Source organism: Dermacentor albipictus, chromosome 9 (assembly GCF_038994185.2).
Source record: "Dermacentor albipictus isolate Rhodes 1998 colony chromosome 9, USDA_Dalb.pri_finalv2, whole genome shotgun sequence".
Taxonomy (NCBI): domain Eukaryota; kingdom Metazoa; phylum Arthropoda; class Arachnida; order Ixodida; family Ixodidae; genus Dermacentor; species Dermacentor albipictus.
In genome coordinates, this window is record NC_091829.1 from 32,090,208 (window position 1) to 32,114,065 (window position 23,858).

Below are 23,858 nucleotides of genomic sequence, written 5' to 3' on the forward strand. Positions count from 1 at the left end.
TAGGAGCACCCGAGCTAAAGCTCGCTCTTAAAGAAGTCGTTTAAAGCCGAAGGGCCGAAATTTAGGCAAATACATGTACACTACCTAACATTCCCAGGCTGGCTGAATCGCTTGCAACTTTCGTAGACACTAGCGCCACAGTTGCCTTTAATAGTTTTTGTAGCAAACTGTGTTGCTGCAAAGATTAAGCCTAGAATAAGAGCCGTCCACTTTTTGAAGGTATCGCGCCGCGCTCCCAATTTTTTCGGAAATAAATATTAAACTGACGATGTAAGGAGTGGGTTTTCTCATTCTCACTCGCCTTGTTCCGCGAGCTGATGTGAGCGCGTGCTCTGTTGTTTACCTTTCACTTCCATCTATCTATGCTTGCTCAAAAGAAGAAAGAAACAGTTGTTACATTAGAACAGTGAGGTCTGGCAATAAATCGTTCACGACGAAAAAAAAAATCAAATGCAAGGGCATTTTACGCCCCTTGTTTCTTTCGAATACCGTTCTTCTGAAGTTGGACAAATGACCACAAGACACGCTAGCGAGTGGCGCGCATATTGTAGAGGAGATTCGAAAAAAAAAAAAAACGAGTGCGAAACTAAACGAATGTCGGCGTGACTAAAACAGAGGACTCACGCTACACTTTCCTCTCCTTAATGAGCAGCAGTGCCAGTATTCAACAATTTGGCCGAGGGCGATTCTATTCTCCGCATCTCCAGCGCTATTCAGCACACCTCAAGCTTCAGATCGCGTCAGCTGAACCAAGACAACGAACAAGGCGGCGCACGACAGGCAAACAGAGAAAAGGTCTCGCCCACCGTGAACCCGCCAGTCCTTTCTTCGTCTTACTTTTCAAAAGGTGTCCCACGAGGTGTCCGACAAGCCAGTATCCTGATTCTTGCTTCTAGATGCAATACGTAGCAGCTATCGTTGCAGTGCGAAGAGTATGTGAAAATGCGTATGTATACACGTCACTGCAACTGCCTATCACACTTGAAGTTTGTATTCCCATAACTGAGTGATAATGAATCACGAAAGAACTCGGACCAGACTTAAAGCGCAGCAGAGGTCCGTGATTGTGCTACGCAGCCAAATATGCCCATCCGTACAATGCGGCATCGATTTGCTACTTATCGCTAATTTTCCTCGGTTGCATTCGGAAACCGCACTGTACACGTATTGCGTTCTGCATAGAACACGGACAACACGGAAGAGAAAGAGTTTCGGGTTCGGAATAGATTATTACAGCTATGGGCGATTCCGCGAAGTCTACACTGGAGCCCAAATATTGAGCATGCGACGTGGCCTTTATCTTTGCACTAACGATAACACAGAGGATTCATTCAACAACGTGGTGCCTTTTTTTGGTAATGGCTGTGCTCCGAACCACGTGCTGTAGGTATACCGGCGTGCCAATATTTGCAAGACGGTGGTTATTGTTGCCAATGTAACTTCCTACAGTTCAAATGTAGCGGCTCGACGAAAAGAACCGTTACTCGACCGGTACGCATCGATGGAGACCCGCATTGTTTCCAACCGAACACTGTTGCCATAGGGCCTCTGTTGTGGCAACAAGACAGAATATTTACATATGAAATGTAGCCTTTTATGTTGCGCTTGTTAGGACGTAGCGGCTTCAAAAAAAAAGTTACTAAGGTGTGTGTGTACGTTAGTCAATCAAATGTAACCAATTAGGCTCTGCGCGAATATTCGAAACATAGATGAAATGCCTAAAATGTATCCCACCCGAAAGTAGCATACAGCCACGCTTATTTATTTGTTTAACATACCTCGAAGACTCGAAGGCATTACAAGAAGGTGTGAAAAAATACAACCATTCTGCAGTGAAAGAGAGAGAGAGAAAGAAGCGTAAGAACAGTTGGCAACATTAGCAGACAGAAATCAACAAGAAGCCTCACAGATGGAAACCTTGAAGCTCTTGGTGTCTGTAATGGCGGTGATTTAAGCGGGAAGGCGTTCCCATTCAATGCTAGCCTTGGTGATGAAAGAATCGTCACAGGCATTAGGTTATGTAATCATGTTCATGTTCATGTTCATGTTCATGTTCATGCTCATGTTCATGTAAAAATCGTTCATGTAATCAAGAAGAAACGTTTCCATTCCAGCCGTCATCGATGCAACATCTGCTCGCCTGTTGTTGCAAACTATTTTATGTGTGCGCTTTCTTTTTGTTACGTGAAACCAGTTCGTTTACGGTGGAGTGGATTAATGAGTGATCTCTTATGCTAGGGAGGCAAGTAAGATGGCTAACTAAGTCCGGCATGGTGGTGAATACAAGATCAAGGATGTTAGAGGAAGACGCAGTGGTTCGTGTTGGTTGTACAACACGTGGGACAAATTTGAAATTGGTACGAAGGTTTTAGGATTGAACACACTTTGATGACTTACTTACTGATTTTTAAGAGCAGTATTATGGTCGCCCCGCACTATGCAAGCGTAGTTGAAATCACCCAGAAGAAACAATGGCAAGTTGGGTAAACTCGCCTTTATTCCTTTATTTATAATAACTCATGCGGGTTGCTTTCTAATAAATCCATGTTGGTGTCGTTTGCAGCTTCGTGTTAACTTTCTAGTGGTTGACAATTTTCCTATCCTTGATTCGATCTGATAACATGGGGTATAGAAAGCGCATTGACGAGTGACCCTGGACAAAAACAAATAAAAAAAGCGAGAGAGAGAAACAACTCTGCCTTTTTATAAAAATAAACAATACAACACCCGAAAATTCTGGTTGGGATGTCTGCTACTATCACGTTTTGTTTTAAGACAAGTCATGACCTTTCACAGAAATCCCTACGTGAACTCGTCTCTTGAAAACCAGGTTCAATTTAAAGTGGATTTTTATGGAGCAGCGGATTCTGTTGCTCTTGGACTTAATTGTCGCTATTGGCTTTAGAACTTAATCAAAACTTGAACATTTTAATTGAATTTAGTGCTCAGCAAGGGCATATTTTCTTAGCTTCTTCTAATATTTCCCTTCACGTAAAATTAATGATATTTTTTATTGAATTTTCGAAGCCTGTCTTTTCACTTGAGACGATATTTCTGGTCGAATATTTCCTAGCGTACAACTTTTGTGTCTTGGAATTCAGTGCCGTTTAAGGAATTTGGGCTATACACCGATACGACAGCAACTGCTGATGTAAACCTGAGGTATTATTAAGGCGACAAAGACTATTTCGTAATGACCACAAAAAATCTCACTCGTGGTTATAACATGGCATACAGGCGACCACCGTGGTTGCTTAATGGCTCTGGCGTTATGCCGCTAAACCCGAGGGGGTGGGATCAAATACCAGTCGCGACCAACGTTACTAGACTAGCTTCAGTTTTAAAACTCGGCGCCGTTGCGCGGAACCGCCACCCGCCTGCGCCTTCGTGGCGCTGCAGTCGCGCCCGGCTTCACTTCCTCACTAGCCGGCTACGCGGGCGGGCCGGGCTAAGCACGCGGCGCAGCGTTGGTGTATTCTGTGGTTTGTTGTTGACGGCGAATTTCAGCAAGCATGTCATCCTTGGAACTGTAGCCTTCGCCGAGTTTCTTAAGAATATCAGCTGACGATGCCGACGTGCTGCGTACCTGGCTGTATAGGCCGCTATCGGAACGATGTCAACAGTTTGGCGCACCACATTTTCTGTGCTCCCAGCAATGCGATGCTTCGCTCGGCGTGAAAAAGAGCGATTCCTCGTGCCGACCGGGAACAGTTGTTGTTGTAGCCTGTGATGCGTGTGGCTCCTACCCACGATGGGGCATTGGCCAAGAAATGGGTGGATTATTCGAAATTATTATGGAGCATAAATTTCCTAATAGCTATAGCATTGAATAGCGCAGAATTACCTGTTAAATAAAATCAGGAAGGTTATATTGCATGAGTAATAATTAATTTAATAGTAAAAACAAAGACAACGGAATTTAGCAGGGCATTCGTTTAGATTCCGTAAGGAATGTTGCGACAGCGAAGCATGCATCCCTGTGGCTGAATCCCACAGTGGACGCTCCGAACGAAAGAACGAAAGAAGACCGGGAACACTCTGCGAAATCAACGGCTCGCGCTCGTGCCACTGCTCCCGCGTTCGTCGTCGTCTTCCACAGCTGGCTGCGTGGCCGTTCATCTGTCCAGCGTAGAATTTCGCTTCACTTCTGTCGTCGTAATGGGGAGGCCGCGTTTACGGGGGTATGAGCCATTGCTTAAGGGAGTATGAGCCACTCATGGTCTTACGTAACGGAAAGATTTATATTTGAAGAAATTTAATTTCAAAGAATCACAAGCGGCAAATCGCAGGCGATGGCTGCTAACCACGCCGCCGAGCAAACTCGAGACATCGAACGCAAGCGACAACTGCGTACTGCGGGCATACCATCAGTGACGTCGTTCTCTGTCGCAGCCGATAGCGTGTGTAACCTCATAACTGAGAAATACTTTAATGAACCCTCGGGATTAACCCAGTGCTAAACATAGGGGCCGCACGTTTCAGCTTCGCTGATTAAGCATCTTGACAAAATGAAAAAATCCGGCTTTTTTTTGTGTGTGTGTGGCTTGTGTGTACCAAGACCGACCTCATCTTTCTTTTTGTAGCGCTTCTTTGGCGTGGTGACAACCTTCGGTGGGGATGAAGATCATCCTAAAATCGCGCACTTTGGCCAGATATTCAGGCTCCTGAGCCTAAACTGCGCGAAACGTTAAGACGACAGGAAGAAACACACGACATTTAGAGACGCAGCTTCTGCGCTTCGCTGTATGCGTTTCTTCCTTTCGTGCAGTTTACCCTTCTTTCAGTATTAACGAACTCGTGCGATAAGTCTTATTGCTGTAGGTGGATATCGCTTTCTCGTGGTCTCACTAATTCGGACAAGGGGAACGCCAGCGAGCGTGAAACACGCACCAACGGCGGCCCGTCCGCACGAGCTCAAGGCTGTGACGAGGCGTCTGCAGTGGAGCCCGATGGAACAGCGTTGCCCTCTGGCGGCTGTCACAGAAGTGGCGACAGCGGCTGTAAGCGCGCGGGCGGGGAGTTTTACAACTGAAGCTAGTCTAGTAACGTTGGTCGCGACAGCGGCGCATTTCGAGAGGGGCGCAATGCAAAAGCACACGTATGCTGGGAATTGGGTGCACGTTAAAGAAGCGCAGGTGGTCAAAATTAATCCGACGAATTGTTTCGGTCAAGGGACGCCCACAGCATATAACACGACGAACTCTTACGACGACCCTGTTGAACTGATCCTACCTTGCTCTGTAACTTTGTAATGTGTGATTATCATAACACATGTTCTTGCTAGTCAGGCGGACTAGGGTGTCTTTTTTTTTCTATTTCCGCAATGTATAACAGAGTATGTTATTCCGTACTGTACGCGACTAGAAGAAAAATCCTAGGTATGGCGTACAACAAGGCCTTGTTGAATCTAGCTGTACTTCTCGTCCTGCTTTCTTGTATTTTCTGTAGTCTTCTGTTCTACTAGGTTGCTTTATTCGTAAGACCGCACGAGATCGTGGGATCAAATCCTGGCCGCGGCGGCCGCATTTCCATTAGTGCGAAATGCAAAACACGCCCGTGTCCCGTGCATTGCGGACACGTTAAAGATACAATGGTGGTCAGAATTAATCAGGAGTCCTCCACTTTTCGGCGCGTAAAACCCCAGGATTCAATTCAATTGTATAAGGCATCGTTTTCTGTATATTATTGATGGTCACTTTTATTTGAGTTACGGCTGCTGCAAAGCGACTCTGTGGCCATGCGTACGCTAAGTTGTCTTTGGACGGCTGGACAAGAAATAAAGTGGCCACGTGACGGAGAGCGCCACGCGCAACGATAGTTACTCGATTTCTTTAGGATTTTCTGTCCCAGCCCCTTTTTATGCCGCCTTCCTTCACTAATATGCACACAAGATCGTTGTTTTTCTTGGCGTTGTTTTCTCGGTGGCGTGGTGTACTTCATGTTGGCATATAATTCGAGGAGGCTTCGTATCTGAGGTTCGTTGTGTGTCATATGTGCCTCCGAGATCTGTGATCACACAAAAATCTCACTCGCGAGAGTGAGCTAAGCTTAGTGTTTGTGTGCAAGTTCTCGTCATTACGTCTGAAGGCCCTTGTGCGTTATGTGTATACTGCAAGCGAAGACCCCCCCCCCCCCTTCCCCGGAACAAAAGGTCACAGGGGCAAACGGAGACTACAACACATGCGCCAACTTCAATTCGTTGCAGTTATCGTACGTGTTGCACTCTCCTTCTGTCCCTGTTTTAGAGCGCAGCTCCTAGGCGCCCGTTCCTACGGTGAGCGTTGGCGTCGGCGTAACTGAGCGAAAGAGCACAGCGAAGGACGAAAGAGCGAACGAGGTGCGCAGGAGGAGATGAAAGACTTGAGGAGGAAAGCGGAGGAGGAGGGTATGCCGAAAGCGCGAGAAGGAAAGCGCAGTGCGGCGACGATGGCTACGAGATGGCGCCAGAGTATCGCGCGTCGTATGGAAGGTCCGTCTGCGGCGGCTGCTGTGAATCGCGTCCACGCGTCGCCCACGCGCTGCCTCTCGCGATCCACAGATTAGCGAGGCAGTTGCGCCACACTCCGCTCCGTTCTCAACGCGTGCCGCACGAGACAGATTGTCCGCGCCAGCCAATATATTGCGAAATGAAAGCACGCATAGAGCTGCGCTCCAATTCCGCATTAGACAGTATCGTAATCATAGGTGACTTTTTTGCGCTTCACTTGGAGTATGTCGGGCCAACAAGGCCCGATTTCTACTATTCTCAAGTTTATATGCCTAATCACGGAAAAAAATAAGAAGGACACGAAGACAGGAGAAAAGACGTCAAAGTTTGCAAAGAAATTTTGGAAGCAACAGCCACTATTCGCCACCCGCACGCTAGATGGCGTCAGGATACCATGGAGCAACAAAAACAGAGGCTTCATTAAGGCGCGCTCTATATATGCGGTTTGCTAGCGCAAATTCCTCGCTATCCATCTGAGGCGGCGACCGCTGAACAAAAGAGCGCACCTCAGCTGAATCATGGCTACGGAGGAATATCAACTTGCAATTGCAACTCATTTCAGTCACATATAATAGAAATAGTGATAAGCCTTCTTTTCGTCTAACCCTAGCACTCCGGCCGTTGCCGCGTGTTAGGTGAAGGACGTAATTAAGACGGCCGACGAGCGAACGAAGCGAAAAAAAAAAGCACGAGGAGGCAAAAATGGAGCGCACGTCGACACCACGTCCGGCTACGACTGGCACGTGGCCATTATTCTCTCAGCTGTCTAGACAGTCGTTAGAGGTCAGCAACGTACCTTCGTGTAGAGGACGGTGGGTGAGTGCGAGGGCATGGTCTCAAAAGGTCTCTCTGGAATGAGGGCAGATGCGTCTAGCCTGTATGACCACTTGCTCGAAAAAAAAATAAACAAAATAACACAGCGCTAAAGTGGCGCGAAGAAAAAGAATGAAGAATAACAAGAGGACAGGAAAGAAGCCTGCACAGTAATTTCAGGTTTCATTGCCTCCATTCTTTTATTTATCTTTTATTTCTCCCACGCGGTTCCTCTTTAGTCGTCCTTCCCCGGAAGGCCTCTCCTGCGTTCTCTGCCGTCCCAGACGTCACGTTTTCGCGAGTGTCGCCAGAAATAAACGAAGCAGCCAGAGGCGAGCGGGCCAATAGGCGCGCTTGCTGGCTAGCTGTAACGAGGCAGCGAGAAGAGGTGTGATGAATGAGCGACGGACTTAGCCAGGCGTAATGACAAGGTCTGGCAACCATCGATCAGGAGACCGTCGGCGCTGCACTAGGGCTTCCGCGCGCCACGGCGTGGCAACTGAGCGAAACAGTGAGGGGCGAAGACCAGAGATCAGTGCTTCGCAACTCGAGGGGGTGTAGCGACAGGACGTGACAGAAATAATGAGCGAGAGATTTCGCACTGCCCCCTACACTGCAGGCTTCCTGCAGGACAGTTCAGTAATGCGCAGAGTGAAGGAGGAGCTCTTGTGTCATGGAGAAAAGTGGGGACGAGAGCCAATTTGAAAGAAACTTCAGCTATAAGTTCACAAGCCAATCGGTAATGAGACGCAGCGCCGTCTCTTGGGAAAGTTCTGAATTTCGGATTTTACATCTTGAAAGTGTTGCAGTCTTGCAACACTATTGGGAAAGTTTTTGTCCTTTTTGTAATGGCGTCTAAGCGTCTCTCCTTTTATTGGCAGTGACCATGTTTTCACGTCGTAAAAAGGAGAAACGCAGAAGAACACGGACAGACGAAAGCATGTGGACAGAGCATGGGTTAACTTACAGCCTAGCCTTTTTCATTGAAAACGACAGCTTATACACTGAAAAGCAAACATCAAAACGACTTTGACTCAACGGAATGTAGCAAAAGCTACAAAACAAACGGTAAGATTCACGGTGACCACCGTCACTAATTGTGTTCCATGCGATACTGAAAACCATGCGATACTGAAATGTATAACACATGATATGTGCCTTGGAGGTATCTGTATTCCTTGCCAGATTGTAGATACCTCAGGAGCACATTTTTATGTAGGGGTCATACTAAGCTTACCCTGTCAGTGCACTGCATCGCCAACACGGTGCGATGGTTAATCACAAGCTCACCAAGTTTTCCGCACCACATATCAAGCTTAAAGAACGATCACACCGGCTCGGCCCCCTGCCCCAATCCACTTTGATTATGGGGGCCATGGCATTCGGGTGTTAATCGAGTGGCTGCGGGTTCAAATCCCAGCAGCGGTGACTGTATTCCGGCGATAGTGGAACGGGGAAAAAAGAAATTACACAGTGGTGGGGGTGGTGGTGGTGGTAGTGATGGTGGTGATGAATTGTAGCACAGATCCTACGTCCACGTTCAAATCTATGCGAAACGAAGCTTTGGTGAAATGGTGTGCCCAGAATCCTGACCAGCGATGCGTACAGCTGTCCTTCCTTTCATCCTACGCAACGTGCGCCCTCATGCATAGCTCTGCGTACCACACCGCTCGCAAGCTGTGCCGAAGCGCAAACGTCAAATCAGGCGGTGTCCAACGAAATGCATTGGCATTCCAGTTACTCTGGCGCTTCAACGAAAACAGAGCTTTCTTTGAAAAGTAAGTGAGACAACAGCGTGTTTTTAACGCAATTTTGACGGCGCGTATCTCGAAACCGGTGCCCCATCTTAAGAATTTGTTCCCAGTGGATATACGCTGCAAACACACCGTCTAAAAAATTCGTACGTTGCGATGTGTGCCGTAGAGTAAGAAATAAAAAATCTAGGTTAGTAAACTTATGCTAATTAGTGGGTTATGCATCTCAATTTCTCGTACAAGTACAAATAATGCCCTTCTGTACGAACACTCCAGCTCCATGACTACAATTGTGCTGTCAGAGGCGATTGAAAGAATATCTAATTGTATAAAGAACTACTCCGTATATCTGCGAAATATATCTGCCGAGATACTGACGAACTCAACAGCAGAAGCCAATGCCACCGCTATGCTAAAACAGGGAGAAGAGGCAAAGAAAGGTTCGCGTAAAAAAAAAAAAAGAACTGTTGCAGACACCGCATCATAGCTCGTCAAAATATGCCCCGAGTACATACACGCCTGGATAAGAACACACATGCTTCGAAGTAGTCATATTTTATTGCAAATTTGCGTCCATGTACTGATGTGGTTCGCCACGTGACGGCAGGGCAGGAATTTTCAGATATACTACAGTGCTTCAAAGGTCTTGCTGCCGCCGACTAACACAAACGAAATGAGAAGCTAGTCAGCCGAGTGCCAAAAGCAATGAGTGCGTGTGTAACTGGGTTAAGTGTACTAATTAAGAGAAAATGAGACATCCGCCCAATCGTAGCAATTGCTGCAAAGGAAACCCATACGGGTTCCTTGAAAGAATGTTAAGTATCGTCACACAAATTGCAAGGGCTGGCGGCATATCGGAAGCGCACAAAGATTGTGTTATCTCCTTGTGCTATATATATATATATATATATATATATATATACATATATATATATATAGAGAGAGAGAGAGAGAGAAACACTCTGTGTAGTCCTAAGAAAAAGGCACCCAAGGTATAACCTGCACCAGGCTAATCATGCGCGCACAAGTGAAAAAAAAAAGTGAAGTAAAAAGCATGATCAACCAGTCCCGGTTATGAGAACAAAGAAAAACTGCGCAAAAAAAGGACAAGACAGAGAAAGAACCACACGACACAGGCGCAGACTAACAACTGCCTGTGTCAACTGCCTGTGCATGCCTGTCTCGTGTGGTTCTTTCTCTGTCTTGTCCTTTTTTTGCGCAGTTTTTCTTTGTTCTCATAATGTCATACCAACTAGCCCCTCACCGTACGCTTCTAGACTTCAGTCCCGGTTACTATCCACGAATGCCTTTAGCATGTTTTAGGAGGGGGTTATTTCTGGCGCTACCTTGCACTGTGCGTTATGAACGGCGCTCCCCTGATCAACGTGTCTTACATGTATTGAGGAGCCCACCGGTACTTCGAGTGTCACTTACTCGAGGAGAAGTTCGGAACCCGGTGCAGCGTCTGTGACCGCCTCTGGCTGCAAACGCTGCCACCATGCAGTGGCACTGCGCTTCAAGCGTCAGCGTGTGTCTTCAACCAGAGGCACAGAGTCTCAGTGACAGCGTCCCCACACATTAGCTGTGGCGAGGAAAGAATGCGAGAAGGAAGGAAGGAAATCAACTTTATTCAGGTCCTGCAGTCCACGAGAGCTTTGGGCTCCCATGGAGTGGGCGTCTCCCACTACGGAACCGGGAGGTTGAGTTTCCTGGCGGCGTCGTGGACCTGCTGGAACACTGCACTTATCGCCGCACTACCGCCTGGTTTTTACTACCGAGTTGAACTGCACTACATTGGGGATCGGCCCACGGGAAATGATCAGGCAGTAACAAGAGATGGCGGTTAGACGACGACGACGACGACGACGACGACGACGACGACGACGACGACAACAACAACAACAACAACAACAACAACAACAACAACAACAACAACAACAACAACAACAACAACAACAACAACAACAACAACAACAACAACAACAACAACAACAACAACAACAACAACAACAACAACAACAACAACAACAACAACAACAACAACAACAACAACAACAACAACAACAACAACAACAACAACAACAACAACAACAACAACAACAACAACAACAACAACAACAACAACAACAACAACAACAACAACAACAACAACAACAACAACAACAACAACAACAACAACAACAACAACAACAACAACAACAACAACAACAACAACAACAACAACAACAACAACAACAACAACAACAACAACAACAACAACAACAACAACAACAACAACAACAACAACAACAACAACAACAACAACAACAACAACAACAACAACAACAACAACAACAACAACAACAACAACAACAACAACAACAACAACAACAACAACAACAACAACAACAACAACAACAACAACAACAACAACAACAACAACAACAACAACAACAACAACAACAACAACAACAACAACAACAACAACAACAACAACAACAACAACAACAACAACAACAACAACATCATCATCATCATCATCATCATCATCATCATCATCATCATCATCATCAACAGCAGCAGCAGCAGCAGCAGCAACAACAACAACAACAACAACAACAACAACAACAACAACAACAACAACAACAACAACAACAACAACAACAACAACAACAACAACAACAACAACAACAACAACAACAACAACAACAACAACATCATCATCATCATCATCATCAACAGAGGAACAGGCGACAAAAAGGAATAAGTTCAGAAAAAAAAAGGCTGGCCATACTAATTCGCATAGGATCGCAAGAATTCGTTTGCCACTTTGTAAAGAAGAGGCTACGCTATGCTCAGAAGTGATGGGAACGTGGTAACACGCCTCTGAATAGCGCGAAGCAGACGCTCAGGCACAGTGGCTGCTTGCCCAGAATGCAAGGCTAACACCTATTGCAGCAAACACCTTAGCGAACGAATCAACTTGGGAAAGCCTGCCTACGCAGAGCCACGCTGGGTGGTGGGACACCTGCGACACGACGGGATAGACAATAGGGAAGAGATTAGGGAGAACCAGAAGGGAGCAGTTGGGAGGGAAGAAGGACGAGATGGAACGAGGAGACACGGGACAAGCGAAAGTGATCAATTGGAGGGAACAGAAGCGAGACGAGGAGATACGCGATGTAGGGGACTGAGAGGAGCCAGTGAAGTAGACGAGGGGATGTTTGAAGGACGCGGCTGGAGTTGCGGAGTGCGTGTAGCGTTTGTGGGGGAATCCTAGAAATATCGGCTCGAGGGACGCAATTATGAGGACGCCAGACTCTCGGGACAGTTGATTGAATTTGTCAGCTGGCGCCTCTGTGCGGGAGATTATGACAACGGAGGGGATCCAAAGGAAAACACATGGCTTGACGTTTATCAGACGAGCTGAAGGCGTCACTGCGCGGATCAGGTGCCTGTGCAATCATGCTACTCACGCTGGAAACATTGCGATACTAGACAAGGAGAATGTACATCGAAGAGTATTAAGCGCAAATAAGTGGGGCTGTGGAGAAATAACTTTATTTGTATCCAAGTTACAATTTGGCTAACTGGGCGATTGAAAGAGTCAATTACTGGTTAAACGCTTTATTGAGTGACTTATATTGGGCGATTGATTTGTGTGATTAACTAGCTAACTTGGAGGTCGATTGAGGTGCAGGCTGAATGACTGATATTTTGCTCGATTCAATAGACTGAGCGAAGCGTTTCTTGTAGCACTCAGTAAATGTGAAACCCACTGGTGTCTTCCTGTCATGAAGCGAAAGTGATAAGTTCTTGTTGTGTTTGCGTGTCCGTCAGTGTCCGCTTCGCCGAGTCTGGTATGTCTTCATTCCGAAGCATACCAGATTCGGGGAAGGAAGTTTATTAGCGAGAGAATCGGCCGCGTATGCAGAAGCAGACTGGGGCTAGCGCGCCTTCCAAGAAAGAAATGCAGCCTTCGGCACCGTGCAACAGATGGAGCCTCGAGTTCCTGTCTCTTCATACAGGAGCAGCAGAGGAAATTTTTGCTGAATGCAGATTATTTTGCATACATTGGGAAGTATCCCTTCACTGGAGCTGTCTGCTTCATCGCTTCTCCGTAGCCGACGTATCTTGGCAGCTTTTTTGGTAATGTCCCGGTTTACAGCTGACCAACATTTCTCGCGTTAAAGAAAAGAAGTTTATCAGGTTTCTTTGCGCGGAGAAATTTTAGTTATTTCGAGATACTGCATGATAAGAAGGAACGATCTACCACTTTGTCCGCGCCCACGTTTCGTCAACAAGCAGGCCGACACGACGTGGAAAAGTGCAGCTGAAGTTTATTTTGCCGAATAAACGGTAGATTTTCTGTAAGCAACATAGTAGGAGTCGAGATGTTTAAGCCATTTATTCCCAGTTGTTCCTTTAATGAAAAAAGAATATGAAAAATAAATCAGTGTTGCGGTGGGGTTTACTTTCCAACTTTTTCGCGCCAATACTTGGGCGAGAAAAATACAATAAAAATAAAAAGGATGGTCAAATAAAATTGTCAAGCGTTGCAAGGTTTAGCGTTAACAGTAGGTGTCTCTGAATGGTTGGAGGGATGTGGAGCCTGCCAGCGGTGTTGCAGGCGTCGCAACTCGACAGTGGGCGACGTGAGACCAAAAGAAACCGCCGGCGTAAGTCAGCGGCCAAAGAAATATTATATAACTTCATCTTGACGGTTACTGTCTGTTTCGCTCAGACCAGTGCTATATACCACGGTGTGGTGTGCACTCATTCTCAGCTGAAACGCTAATCTCTGTGTGGGTGTGTTTGATAGAGAGAGAGAGAGAGAGAGAGAGAGAGAGAGAGAGAGACAAAGTTATAGATTAAAGGCAGGGAGGTCAACCAGGACGGAGCCCGGTTGGCTACCCTACACGGGGGAAGGGGAAAAGGTGAGGGAATGATTGAGAGAAGAAGAGAAAGTCCGCTGTGAATTTCGCCGACGTAGAAACAGTTCTCTGCTCTATTTCAAAGACGATAACTCAATTCAGCAGCTTTCAAAAATAGCAGCAGCGCTTTTTGTGGTCCTTTGTAGCTGCGATATATGAGGCCATGGTCCTAATTTAGAGCTGATTTAGAGCTGTGCAGAGTTCATGTATTTCATTTGCAAAGGATGGGCAGCAGCACAGTAGGTGTTCTGTAGTCTTCTTGAGACCACATACATTGAACGCGGCGCTATCAGCCATTCCAATCAAACATTGCGTGTGTGTGTGTGTGTGTGTGCGCGCGCGCGCGCAATGTTCATGTCAGCAGTGGAAGCCACAGTGCTTCCCTGGATGCCTCAGAGTCGATTGAGCGGGACGTGATAGCGGTTTTCTGGAAGGTGAACGCGGTCAGGGGGAAAAAAGGATAACCAAATACGCGTGTCAGGAGGGTGCTTCCATTCCAGTCGTCATACAGCATTTCCCGATAGCTTTCCGGTTCGTTTAGACACTGCTCGTGGATCTTGGCTCAAGACACTTCATGCCTTTGAGGAGCAGTACACGGCACCTAGTTATTGTTCTGGTTTGGAAACCATTTTGTTCATTACCACTGCGAATCGACCACAAAGTAAAGAAAAAGTTTTTATAATAAGTAATGCTTCAGTGAACTCTTCCTTTTCCTATACAGTTTGACGTGGCTGGAAATTTCTCGCAAATAGCTTATGCATCTAGAAAGCATGATGGTACAGGTCGGTCTTTGTTTGTTTATTCCTAATCTTATGCTTACTGAAACAAATGCTATTCTAGGAGTCAGCACCACTTGCGTCCTTTTCTGCCGCGAGAAACAGTAATGAGCCAGGTATTGTAATATTCTTGCAACATCTAACTCACTTGTAACATCGCGGCTTTTTGTAACGTTATGGTCGAAACCTCGGAAAAAAAACAAAGTAAGAAAATAAAGTTTCCACACTTACTTGGGCTCGAATCAGGAATCCTGCAGTTCAGGAGCGGGTGCTTCAACCTTACTGTAGCACCGCATTGCATTTGCAGTGAAAAAAACAAAAATGAAGAAAGAGGTCGTCTTCCACGATTACTTTCCCGCACCAAGAAATGGTTTAAACCGGCCAGATTACAGATAGCACATGAAAGTATGAAATTGCTTCTCTTGTGGCAGAAATTAAGCCTTAAAACGTGTCAGCAGTTAGTGATAACGCACAGTGGCCTTCAAATAAAGGCCAGTCTCGAACTTTGCTTTATTAACAATCATTCGGTTGTATGATCGGGGTTAGTAGGTCGGGTGAATCGGACACTGTGGTGTAGCTGCTTCGCGCGTTAATTTACTCGAAGCTGCAGTCTATTTCTTTTATTTTTCTCATTCAGTTAGGTGTTCTTCCAACCCGAAGGGTTTCTTGTTTATGAATCCAGAAGTAAGTGCAATGACAATGCGTTAGTACGGCAGTAACTCGCTCCGTAAAAGCACTTGCGAAGACGCTCGGTGATAGGCCACCAGCCAAAAGAGCAGCCGAGCCTGGACAAACGGGTAGTAAGGTTGGAGCCACGGAGTCCCTGCAAGCTGCAAACTTGCATGAAATATAGTTAGGACTCCGACGCCCCTCTTGTCTGCGCCTTAATTAAGAAAAAAAAAGAAAGGCTAGGGAAGGGATGTTAACACTGGCGCCATCGAGGGCGGCTGGCCGAAACTGCGCCAACCGTCGTTTGAAAGAGTCGTAAAAACGTTCTTTACGAGTCGGTCCTCTCACTTCATCCTCACACCGCCTCAGTGTTAGCACGGGGATGCCAAAGTTTGACTTGTAGCGCGGCCTGCTGCCTTCTCGACATGGCTCCGTTCCATTTTTTTTTGCTGTGGTAGCGTCTTTTTTTTTTTTTAAAGAAAGGCTGCGCCGAGTAAGCATAAACGAGATGACGCCAAAAGCTTCACCATCACAAAAAAAGGAAACTTTACCTTCAGGTTACTTCGGGAAGAATGCTTGGTAGTTAAAACAAGCTGTCCTGACGAAGGCACCTTGGCTATATTGCTTCTAATCGAGGTATAGGAACCGGGACCACAGCCCAGCCGGTGTAGTCGTTCTGTGAACTAAGCTTATATAGAGGAGGCTATAGCTGTTGGTAGCGCGAGAGCAAGTTAACCGAAAACTGTAAGCGCAGGAACATGGCATGATTAGCAGAGACTTAATATGACAGCGAAATGAGTAGGTCTGAGATGGAAATATGAGAAAAATTATATCGCGTCCGGAAGGGAGAGAACTTGGAAAATACACTCAGTAGATTCGCAGAGTAAAACACACGCAACTGACACAGAACGACCAACACTCGCAGCAAGATGTCCAAAATAATGTATTATCACTCATGATAATTGTAATAAAAGGTGGTGCTATAGATTATCAGAGTGTATAGTACCATATCTGAAAAACAAAGAAAGCTGTCCGTGGAATGAGTAACCACCTCCTCGTGTTTGCTGCCATAAAATCATCTTTTCTTTTCTCTGAGCATGAAGATGAAGATTTCTCTAAACATGAAGATGAAAATAGCTGTGTCTTACCAGTACTCAACTATGGGGCAGAAACCTGGAGGCTTACGACAAGGGTTCTACTCAAGTTGAGGACGACGCAACGAGCTATGGAAAGAATGATAGGTGTAACGTTAAGGCATAAGAAAAGAGCAGATTGGGTGAGGGAACAAACGCGAGTTAATGACATCTTAGTTGAAATCAAGAAAAAGAAATGGGCATGGGCAGGACATGTAATGAGGAGGGAAGATAACCGATGGTCATTAAGGGTTACGGACTGGATTCCAAGGGAAGGGAAGCGTAGCAGGGGGCGGCAGAAAGTTAGGTGGGCGGATGAGATTAAGAAGTTTGCAGGGACGACATGGCCACAATTAGTACATGGCCGGGGTTGTTGGATAAGTATGGGAGAGGCCTTTGCCCTGCAGTGGGCGTAACCAGGCTGATGATGATGATGATGATGATGATGATGATGATGATGATGATGATGAAGAAGATCACAAGTGCCGTGTTGGTGCTTCGTCGTGAACTCGCGTCATCCGAAAGACATTTTACAGTAGTTTTTATTTTTTTTGTCGTCTGGGATGATACCTTCGCTGTAGGTCAAATTAGTGTCAAATAGTTGCCGACGCTGACGGCAATAATACAAATAAATCACTTCCATAAGGTTCCGCGTGCGTCTGACTTCACATCTCGCATGACTATTTTACGCAATCGCGTCGCAATATATTTCAAAACGCATCGAATACAATGTGCATCATAATGTACATACAAGGTGTCGTAGAAGTATGTTTGAATGGAACTACGATTGCCACCTCTGCTTTGAGTTGAAACTAAAACGTGGGCCTAGCTTTGCTCGTCATCGAGTTATATAATACCGTGCCTTCTCTTACACGCGTCTTCCAAGTACTTCAATAATAGGCGCAGCATACAGCTGTGCGATTTCTCTCACTTCTGTGTTCACCCTCTCTTCAACTACCTTGGTGTCTCGTCCCAAGCGCAGTTAAGTTCACACACACGCACAAAAGCCTTACCAACTAGCCTCCCAACACACTCTCCTGTGCAAAATATCTTTTATAGAACTGTTGTGCGTTATACCCGACTAGCGCCCTCGAACAGATCGTTTTCACTTGCCACGCTGTGGCTGCAGGTTGTTGATTTCAGCGCCGCAGCAACAGCGCTGCTGTCGCCATCTCACCTCAACTCGCGTGTTTCAAGAACAGGTGAAGAACGTTTACAGCCTGCATTGTCGGCGCTGAACTTAGCTAATCACGCAAACCTTGAGCTAGCAAAGCAACACCCGAAAGTAAACCACGCGATTTGACTGTTTCCGCCAATAAAGCTGTTAGACGCAACACATGCTTCGCTGAAGGAAATCGTTGCACATGAACATGTATTCTTACACGTTTGTTTGCATTGCTCTGTTTTACAGGCTCGTACGTGAACACACGTCACCACTTACGTCGCGAGAACGGAACCAGTGGGCTATACCCCTAGTTTTCGGTTTTGAGTTATTGGTCTTTTTCTCGCCTAAAACTGTCTGCGTCTGTATGCAAGTTGAGCTATCTCGCTCGCAATAGGAGGAGTACAAAAAAAAACCTAACGTATTCCTGTTGATTTGTTGTTTTTTTCTTCAGCTTGTTGAAAACCGTAATATTTCAGCTGACATTCAGAGGATTTGTTGAGGGCCTGTATATTTGGCGCAATAATAAAATTCTGCGAAGCGCCAAGAACGATAGCCGCTAGCAACGATGCCCCGAGTTGAAGGTTCAGCTTAGGACGCACTTGTGAAGTGACGTCTGATACATCAATTATTAGCATTCCGCAAACGTTTTGAAGAGCGGCAAGGCAATGGGCAGTGCAACACCGCTGCAAGAAGCAAGCGCTAACCGGTGAAACCTTTATCTTAGCCGTGCATCGAGGTAATTAGTTAAAGTGACTGAATGGAGTACTGCAACATTTCTTTGATCAGCTGCGCAAAGCCATCTGTCGCTATTACGATCGATAGATATAGTTGAGATGCCCATTGCGGCCCCTTTGCCGGTCGTTGTCACTTCTACAGGAGCCAAGCGTGAAACATGATCGATAAGTCAAGGTGGGCGTCGAGGAGCAGCTGAACTATGCTGGCACTGTGGGAGAAAGGTATGCAGCAGCCAGGCGTTCTGCGGCATAAAGCAATAAACCCAGCCTTTTCCCTATTTTTTGATAACTAAAAGAACTAAAGGAAGCTGTGAGCTGTGATTACACAGTACCTGACTGCGCTACCCGATTCCCTAGCTTACTTCCCGGGTTTGAAAGACTCGTTTGACCATATTGGAGATAAAGAACACTATCACATGACCTCATGAGCATCGTGACCTGTCATGGTGCATAAATGCTATTTATTCTGATTTCGAGTGAATCCGGCTTGGCCTCATTCCGGCCATTGAATATTTATGGCCTCTGCATGTAAGTGGCGGTGTTTCCATCCCATGTTGCAAATTATTGGAAGAGTCTCTCTTTTTTTTTCGTGACCCGTTAGCATTGCTTACTAGATAGAGAACCAATACTGAGACACATATCACTCACGTGAATTTATCATGCCATTGATAAAAGACTGCCAAAGGGGTCACTGAAATCTGAAGGTTTTTTTTCAGGGTCATAAAATAACGCAAAGGAACTTGAAGCGAGGTGAACATACAGCAACATATTCATTTTTTAAGCATACGTTATTCATATCATCAGAAAAAAATTGTTAGTTACCTCCTTCTCTCTAAAATGTCGCAGTTTCACCCAAAAGATGAAGCATCGATTGCGATAGCAAATTAGTAGACAGCTATACGATGTAAGGATAGTAGTTTTATCGGCCGTATGAGCTTGTAAATATTCGCGTACTAACTAAATTAACAAGCAATGTGTCACGCACGCACTATCAAACGTCAACACATCTCACTCGATGACCGCGGAAACTCGCTGTCAAAACGCTGGAGTGAGGAAACGCGGCAGCAGCAGCGAGCGAATTAACCTTCGTGCCGCGTCTTGCATCAACGCGAACTAAGCCGCGAAAGCGAAATGGGCGGACTGTCTCCCCGTCGCAGATGGCTTTCAAGATACAACGGCCCCGGCGGGCGCACGCGGCTGTCCAGGCCGCCCGGAGTAGAACTAAAGCGCCCCCCCCCCCACCTCTCCCTACTCTCCGACCGGAGCCTTTCGCGCGACGTAAGACGGCGCGCTTCCTCCCTGCTTTCCTCGCTCGAGTGCGTGAGATTGAGACGCGATCGCCTGCTCACCCTCGACCCGCTTTCACTCTCACAGCATACGGCGCGAGCCGACGGTTTTATCGAACTTGGGCTTTATACGAAACCTCACGGCGACCCCAACGGTGACGCCAGAAATGCGCCTAGAGTGTCCCTATAAATTCTATCGCAATAGTAAACAGTGATTTGAAATGCCAGAAATCATTAAAGCTAACCCTGTATAGTGGAAAAGGGGAAGAAGGAGAAGGCAGGGAGGTCAGCTAGACGCATGTACGGTTTGCTGTCCTACTTGGGGGATGGGGGTTAATGGACGAAAAGAAAGGAGAGGGAGGAAAAAAAAAGATGCTCTTATTGCGAAAACGTGCGGTTGTTCGTCACTTCACGCCTACAATCGGTCACTGAGGCCTGTCGATTTCATATATCGTAGCAATGCCCGCGTCGTTTTGATAATCCACAGAAATAAAACGTGCTGAATGGTTCTGTACTGATAGGCTGGATATTTAGGATAAGCTGGATGCGGTGACCAGGCGAGTAAAACCAGCTAGAGTTGTTGACGATCGAGTGTTTGGTAAGCCACAGTGTACGCGTTACGAAAGGCACGTAGCCCTAGTGTACTCGATGCCTCAGCGACAATATCTGGCTCGTGAGTTGTCCAGGAAAGGTTTGATTTAAAATGAAGACAGATATTTGTAGGCAGGCGTTGCAGAAGTAAGATTATTGTTCAGAGATTAGCTGCATGTTGATAAAGACCGCTCTCGCACTTTACACTTTCCAGGACTAACGATCATTTTCCACCTAGAGAACCGATTTGAGATTTGGGTCAGATACGGTTGGACAGCGAGATGATCAGCTGTAGTCTAAGATTTACAGTATAATATGCAGTCATGAGCGAATAGACGTATGGTTTATGCTATATCGAATAACTGTTTACGTAGCGCACTACTTTCTTGAACACCCGACCTCAGACACGTAGAAAATTTTGGGCAGAAGCGACCCCATCGAGATGTTCGCTGAATAACTCGTCCTCCTGCGCAACAGTCGCTGTTTTCTCGCTGCGAATCGCATGGCAGAGTCTTCATTTGCACCATTCTTTCTCCCTGTAGACTACTACAACTGTTGTACCCTATATGAATCGAAGAGAACCAATGTTCAACGAATTCCAATAATAAAGCCTAGAGTCGTCTACATATAGGCAATATTTTTCGATTCGTATTCGAAGAATCGCATATTCGCACACCCCTACACAAAACGTTATATGCGCATGCTCAACCCGCATATGCGGCAACCCGTTCATCATGGTCACGTGTTGCGCACACGCTGTCTCGCTTCATCCTTGAAATGCTGCCTCGCCTAACGTTTGCTGCGCGCTCTTGCGCGTTATCTTCGGCACTCGGCGGTGATATTACAGGCGCTGCTATTTTGCGGGAAACCAGACACAGCTCGCTCCCGTCGTAGTCCATCGCAGTGGTGGGTCAGCAAAGGCTGCGCATCGTGCTGGCAGAAGGCATTCGTCCGGCGGTCATGGCTCCTTTCAGCAAGCAGACGGTGTTCGGCTTCGGCTGTTGTCTCGACTGGAGGCCGACCTCGTTTGTGACCGAGTTCCCGTCAATCATGCTCTGCAACGCCTGCGGACTGGTGCCCCCAAAGTTGGCCACGTTGCCATGCCTTCACCTGATCTGCGCACAGTGCTACAAACGCACTGGGAACGGGAGCAACCGGTGTCCTCTGGATAAAGAAAAGTTCGACGAGGAGCACGTCGTCTGGTCGTCCAGGATGGACAGGGAACGTCTGCTGAGTCGCAGGGTGCGCTGCTGGAATGCGGACAACGGCTGCTACGTGGAGGGCGTTGCCTCCGAGATGCTGGAGCATTTCACCAGCGTCTGCCGGTTCCACGTCGTGAGCTGCGCCAGGTGCCGCGGCGAGGTCCTGCACGTGGCACTCGCCGACCACCTGGAGTGGTGCGGCTCGCAGAGCGCTTCTGCTGAGCAGCCAGCGCATGACGACAACGTTGCCAACGAGGCACTGGAGCTCGACGAAGCCGCGCCGAGGTTCCTGTGAAAGTGTACCTCCGTCGACGCGAAGCCTACATCCTTCGGGGAACGTCTTTCTTCCTTGCGAGACAAACTCGATATCGCAGTTGCCCGCGCATTTTGCGCGGACTATTGGATCGATACCCGGTCAGTAGAGGATGAGCACCGGCTGAGACCGGCTTCAGGACTGAGGACGTCTGTGCTGAAAGGTAGCGCTCCATGGTTGGTGCCTTTGCTCAGGGGTGCATTCGTATAGCGGACTCTGTGAGAAACCGAGTCACTGAGTCGTCGACAGAAGCACGAAACGAATAGCCAGCCACGGCCGCTGCGGTATCTTTTTTTATTTGAACCTACCGCAGGCCCATCACGGTCCATGCAGGAATGGGCACATGAACAGGTTTCGTTTTTATCAGCTCAAAGTTTGTGTAATTATTATCAGTGACAAGTTTTCAAGATGAGAATTTAATACATTGGACGGGGTTTACAAAGGAATCAATGCTATCAGGACCCACAGCGATGTTTGGTAGATTTTTCCAATGAGAGATGGCCGACGGAAAAAACGGAGTACTTGGGGTTGTTAATGCGACCTTAGGGTTGACGAAGTGCTTTGCACGGATTCTGTCTCTATGAGAGCTTAAAATTTCCACGCAGATAACGAGATCTCGGCATATTCAAGTGACCATGGTATGAGAAGTAAATAAATTGTAGTATAGAAAAAATTCTTCGTTGTGGAATTGATTTGAAGTTTGCCCTCGTAAGCCAACCCGAAGGAAGCGGCTACCAGGAAATCAAGATGCTTAAATGAATAATTAACTAAATTATGCCAATCAACTTCTTAATTGATTTACGGTACATATGTAAATCTACGAATTATAGCCTGTCAGTCTGTGAGGCGCATCTACTTTGAACGAATTCTCAGGACTGCACCAGTTTCGCGATAGTAATTTTCAATGTGTCCGACGAAATGCGTGGCGTTCCACCTAGTTTTCTGCTTCATTGCATAAACGAGAGTTTTCTTTTCAAATGGAATGAAGACGGATTGAATTGACTCCAAACTGCGGTGTTCGGACGCAACGCTGACGTCAATGTGAGTGGCAGCTTCGAGATTCGCGGCGAGGTGGGAACGAGTTTCGCGACGAAGTCCACTTAATATCAGCAAAATGAGCATCTGCTACGTTTCTTCAGAAGCATAACTGGCAAGTTGCGTACGTGTCCTTGTAAGGCTATGCCTGTACATCGCGTTCAGTTGATCATCGGTTGTGTGGGTCGCGAGCGGAATGCGTTCGATATAGACTGGCTAATGCGATTCGCAAAGATCTCGGGCAAAACGACTGGCGCATTACGCCCGCACCCAGAAGGAATTGTCGGAAGGGGTACTAAAATTAAGCACACCCAATATATTCGAAATAATCCCTTTAAAAGACTCTCGTGCCTCAATAGACGTGCAACCGATTTTGATCTATATTCCCTCATATAGGTGTAAAGTCTAGCTTTAATGCAATAGCATCAGCGCGGCTTAGGAGGTGAATGTAGTGCCACAGATTCGGGCAACGGTTTGCCACTGCTCCGTCGCATGCATGCGAACGGGGCCGATTGCAGCTTCATAACGCATAGAGGAATAACGGCCCAAGGAATACGGCGTGCCGCAAGAAATCTCGGTCGTTATCAGCAGCAGCGGCTTTGAGCCGCTCGTAACGATGAGCGCCCGGCATGACGCAGAGCTTCTTCAGCCAGGGGGGGGGGGGGGGGGGAGGGCGAGGGGGGGGGGCTGCCGCACTCTCGCGCTACCCGTGTCAGACATCGGAGACGATGATGCCATATGATGATGCTCTATGATGATGCTGTCGACTATTCCGAGACCAGACGGTCTGTGGCGAATTGCTTCGTTGCGAGCAGTCCAGCTTCACGTGTCGATAGTGGAAGACGTGCTGTACCTGGTCGCCCCGTTGCGTTGCCCGTCCTCTGCTTCGGGTAGTCTCAACTCCCAGCGGCGCAGCGACGTTCCTTTTCGAGTGGGTGTGCGTTCACCGTTCGGAACCGTTGGTACTCTTCGTCGTTCACTGAAACC

The 23,858-nt window shown here is 47.0% G+C and overlaps 2 protein-coding genes across 3 annotated transcripts in view; both read left to right on the forward strand.

The window, feature by feature from the left end:
• Positions 1 to 23,858, forward strand: part of LOC135912699 (uncharacterized) — a 347,304-nt gene that overhangs the window by 57,235 nt on the left and 266,211 nt on the right. The window lies entirely within an intron of this gene.
• Positions 21,282 to 21,818, forward strand: LOC135912753 (RING finger protein 151-like). The gene has a single exon (XM_065445288.1). The coding sequence runs from the start codon at positions 21,282 to 21,284 to the stop codon at positions 21,816 to 21,818; it is 537 nt and encodes a 178-aa protein (XP_065301360.1).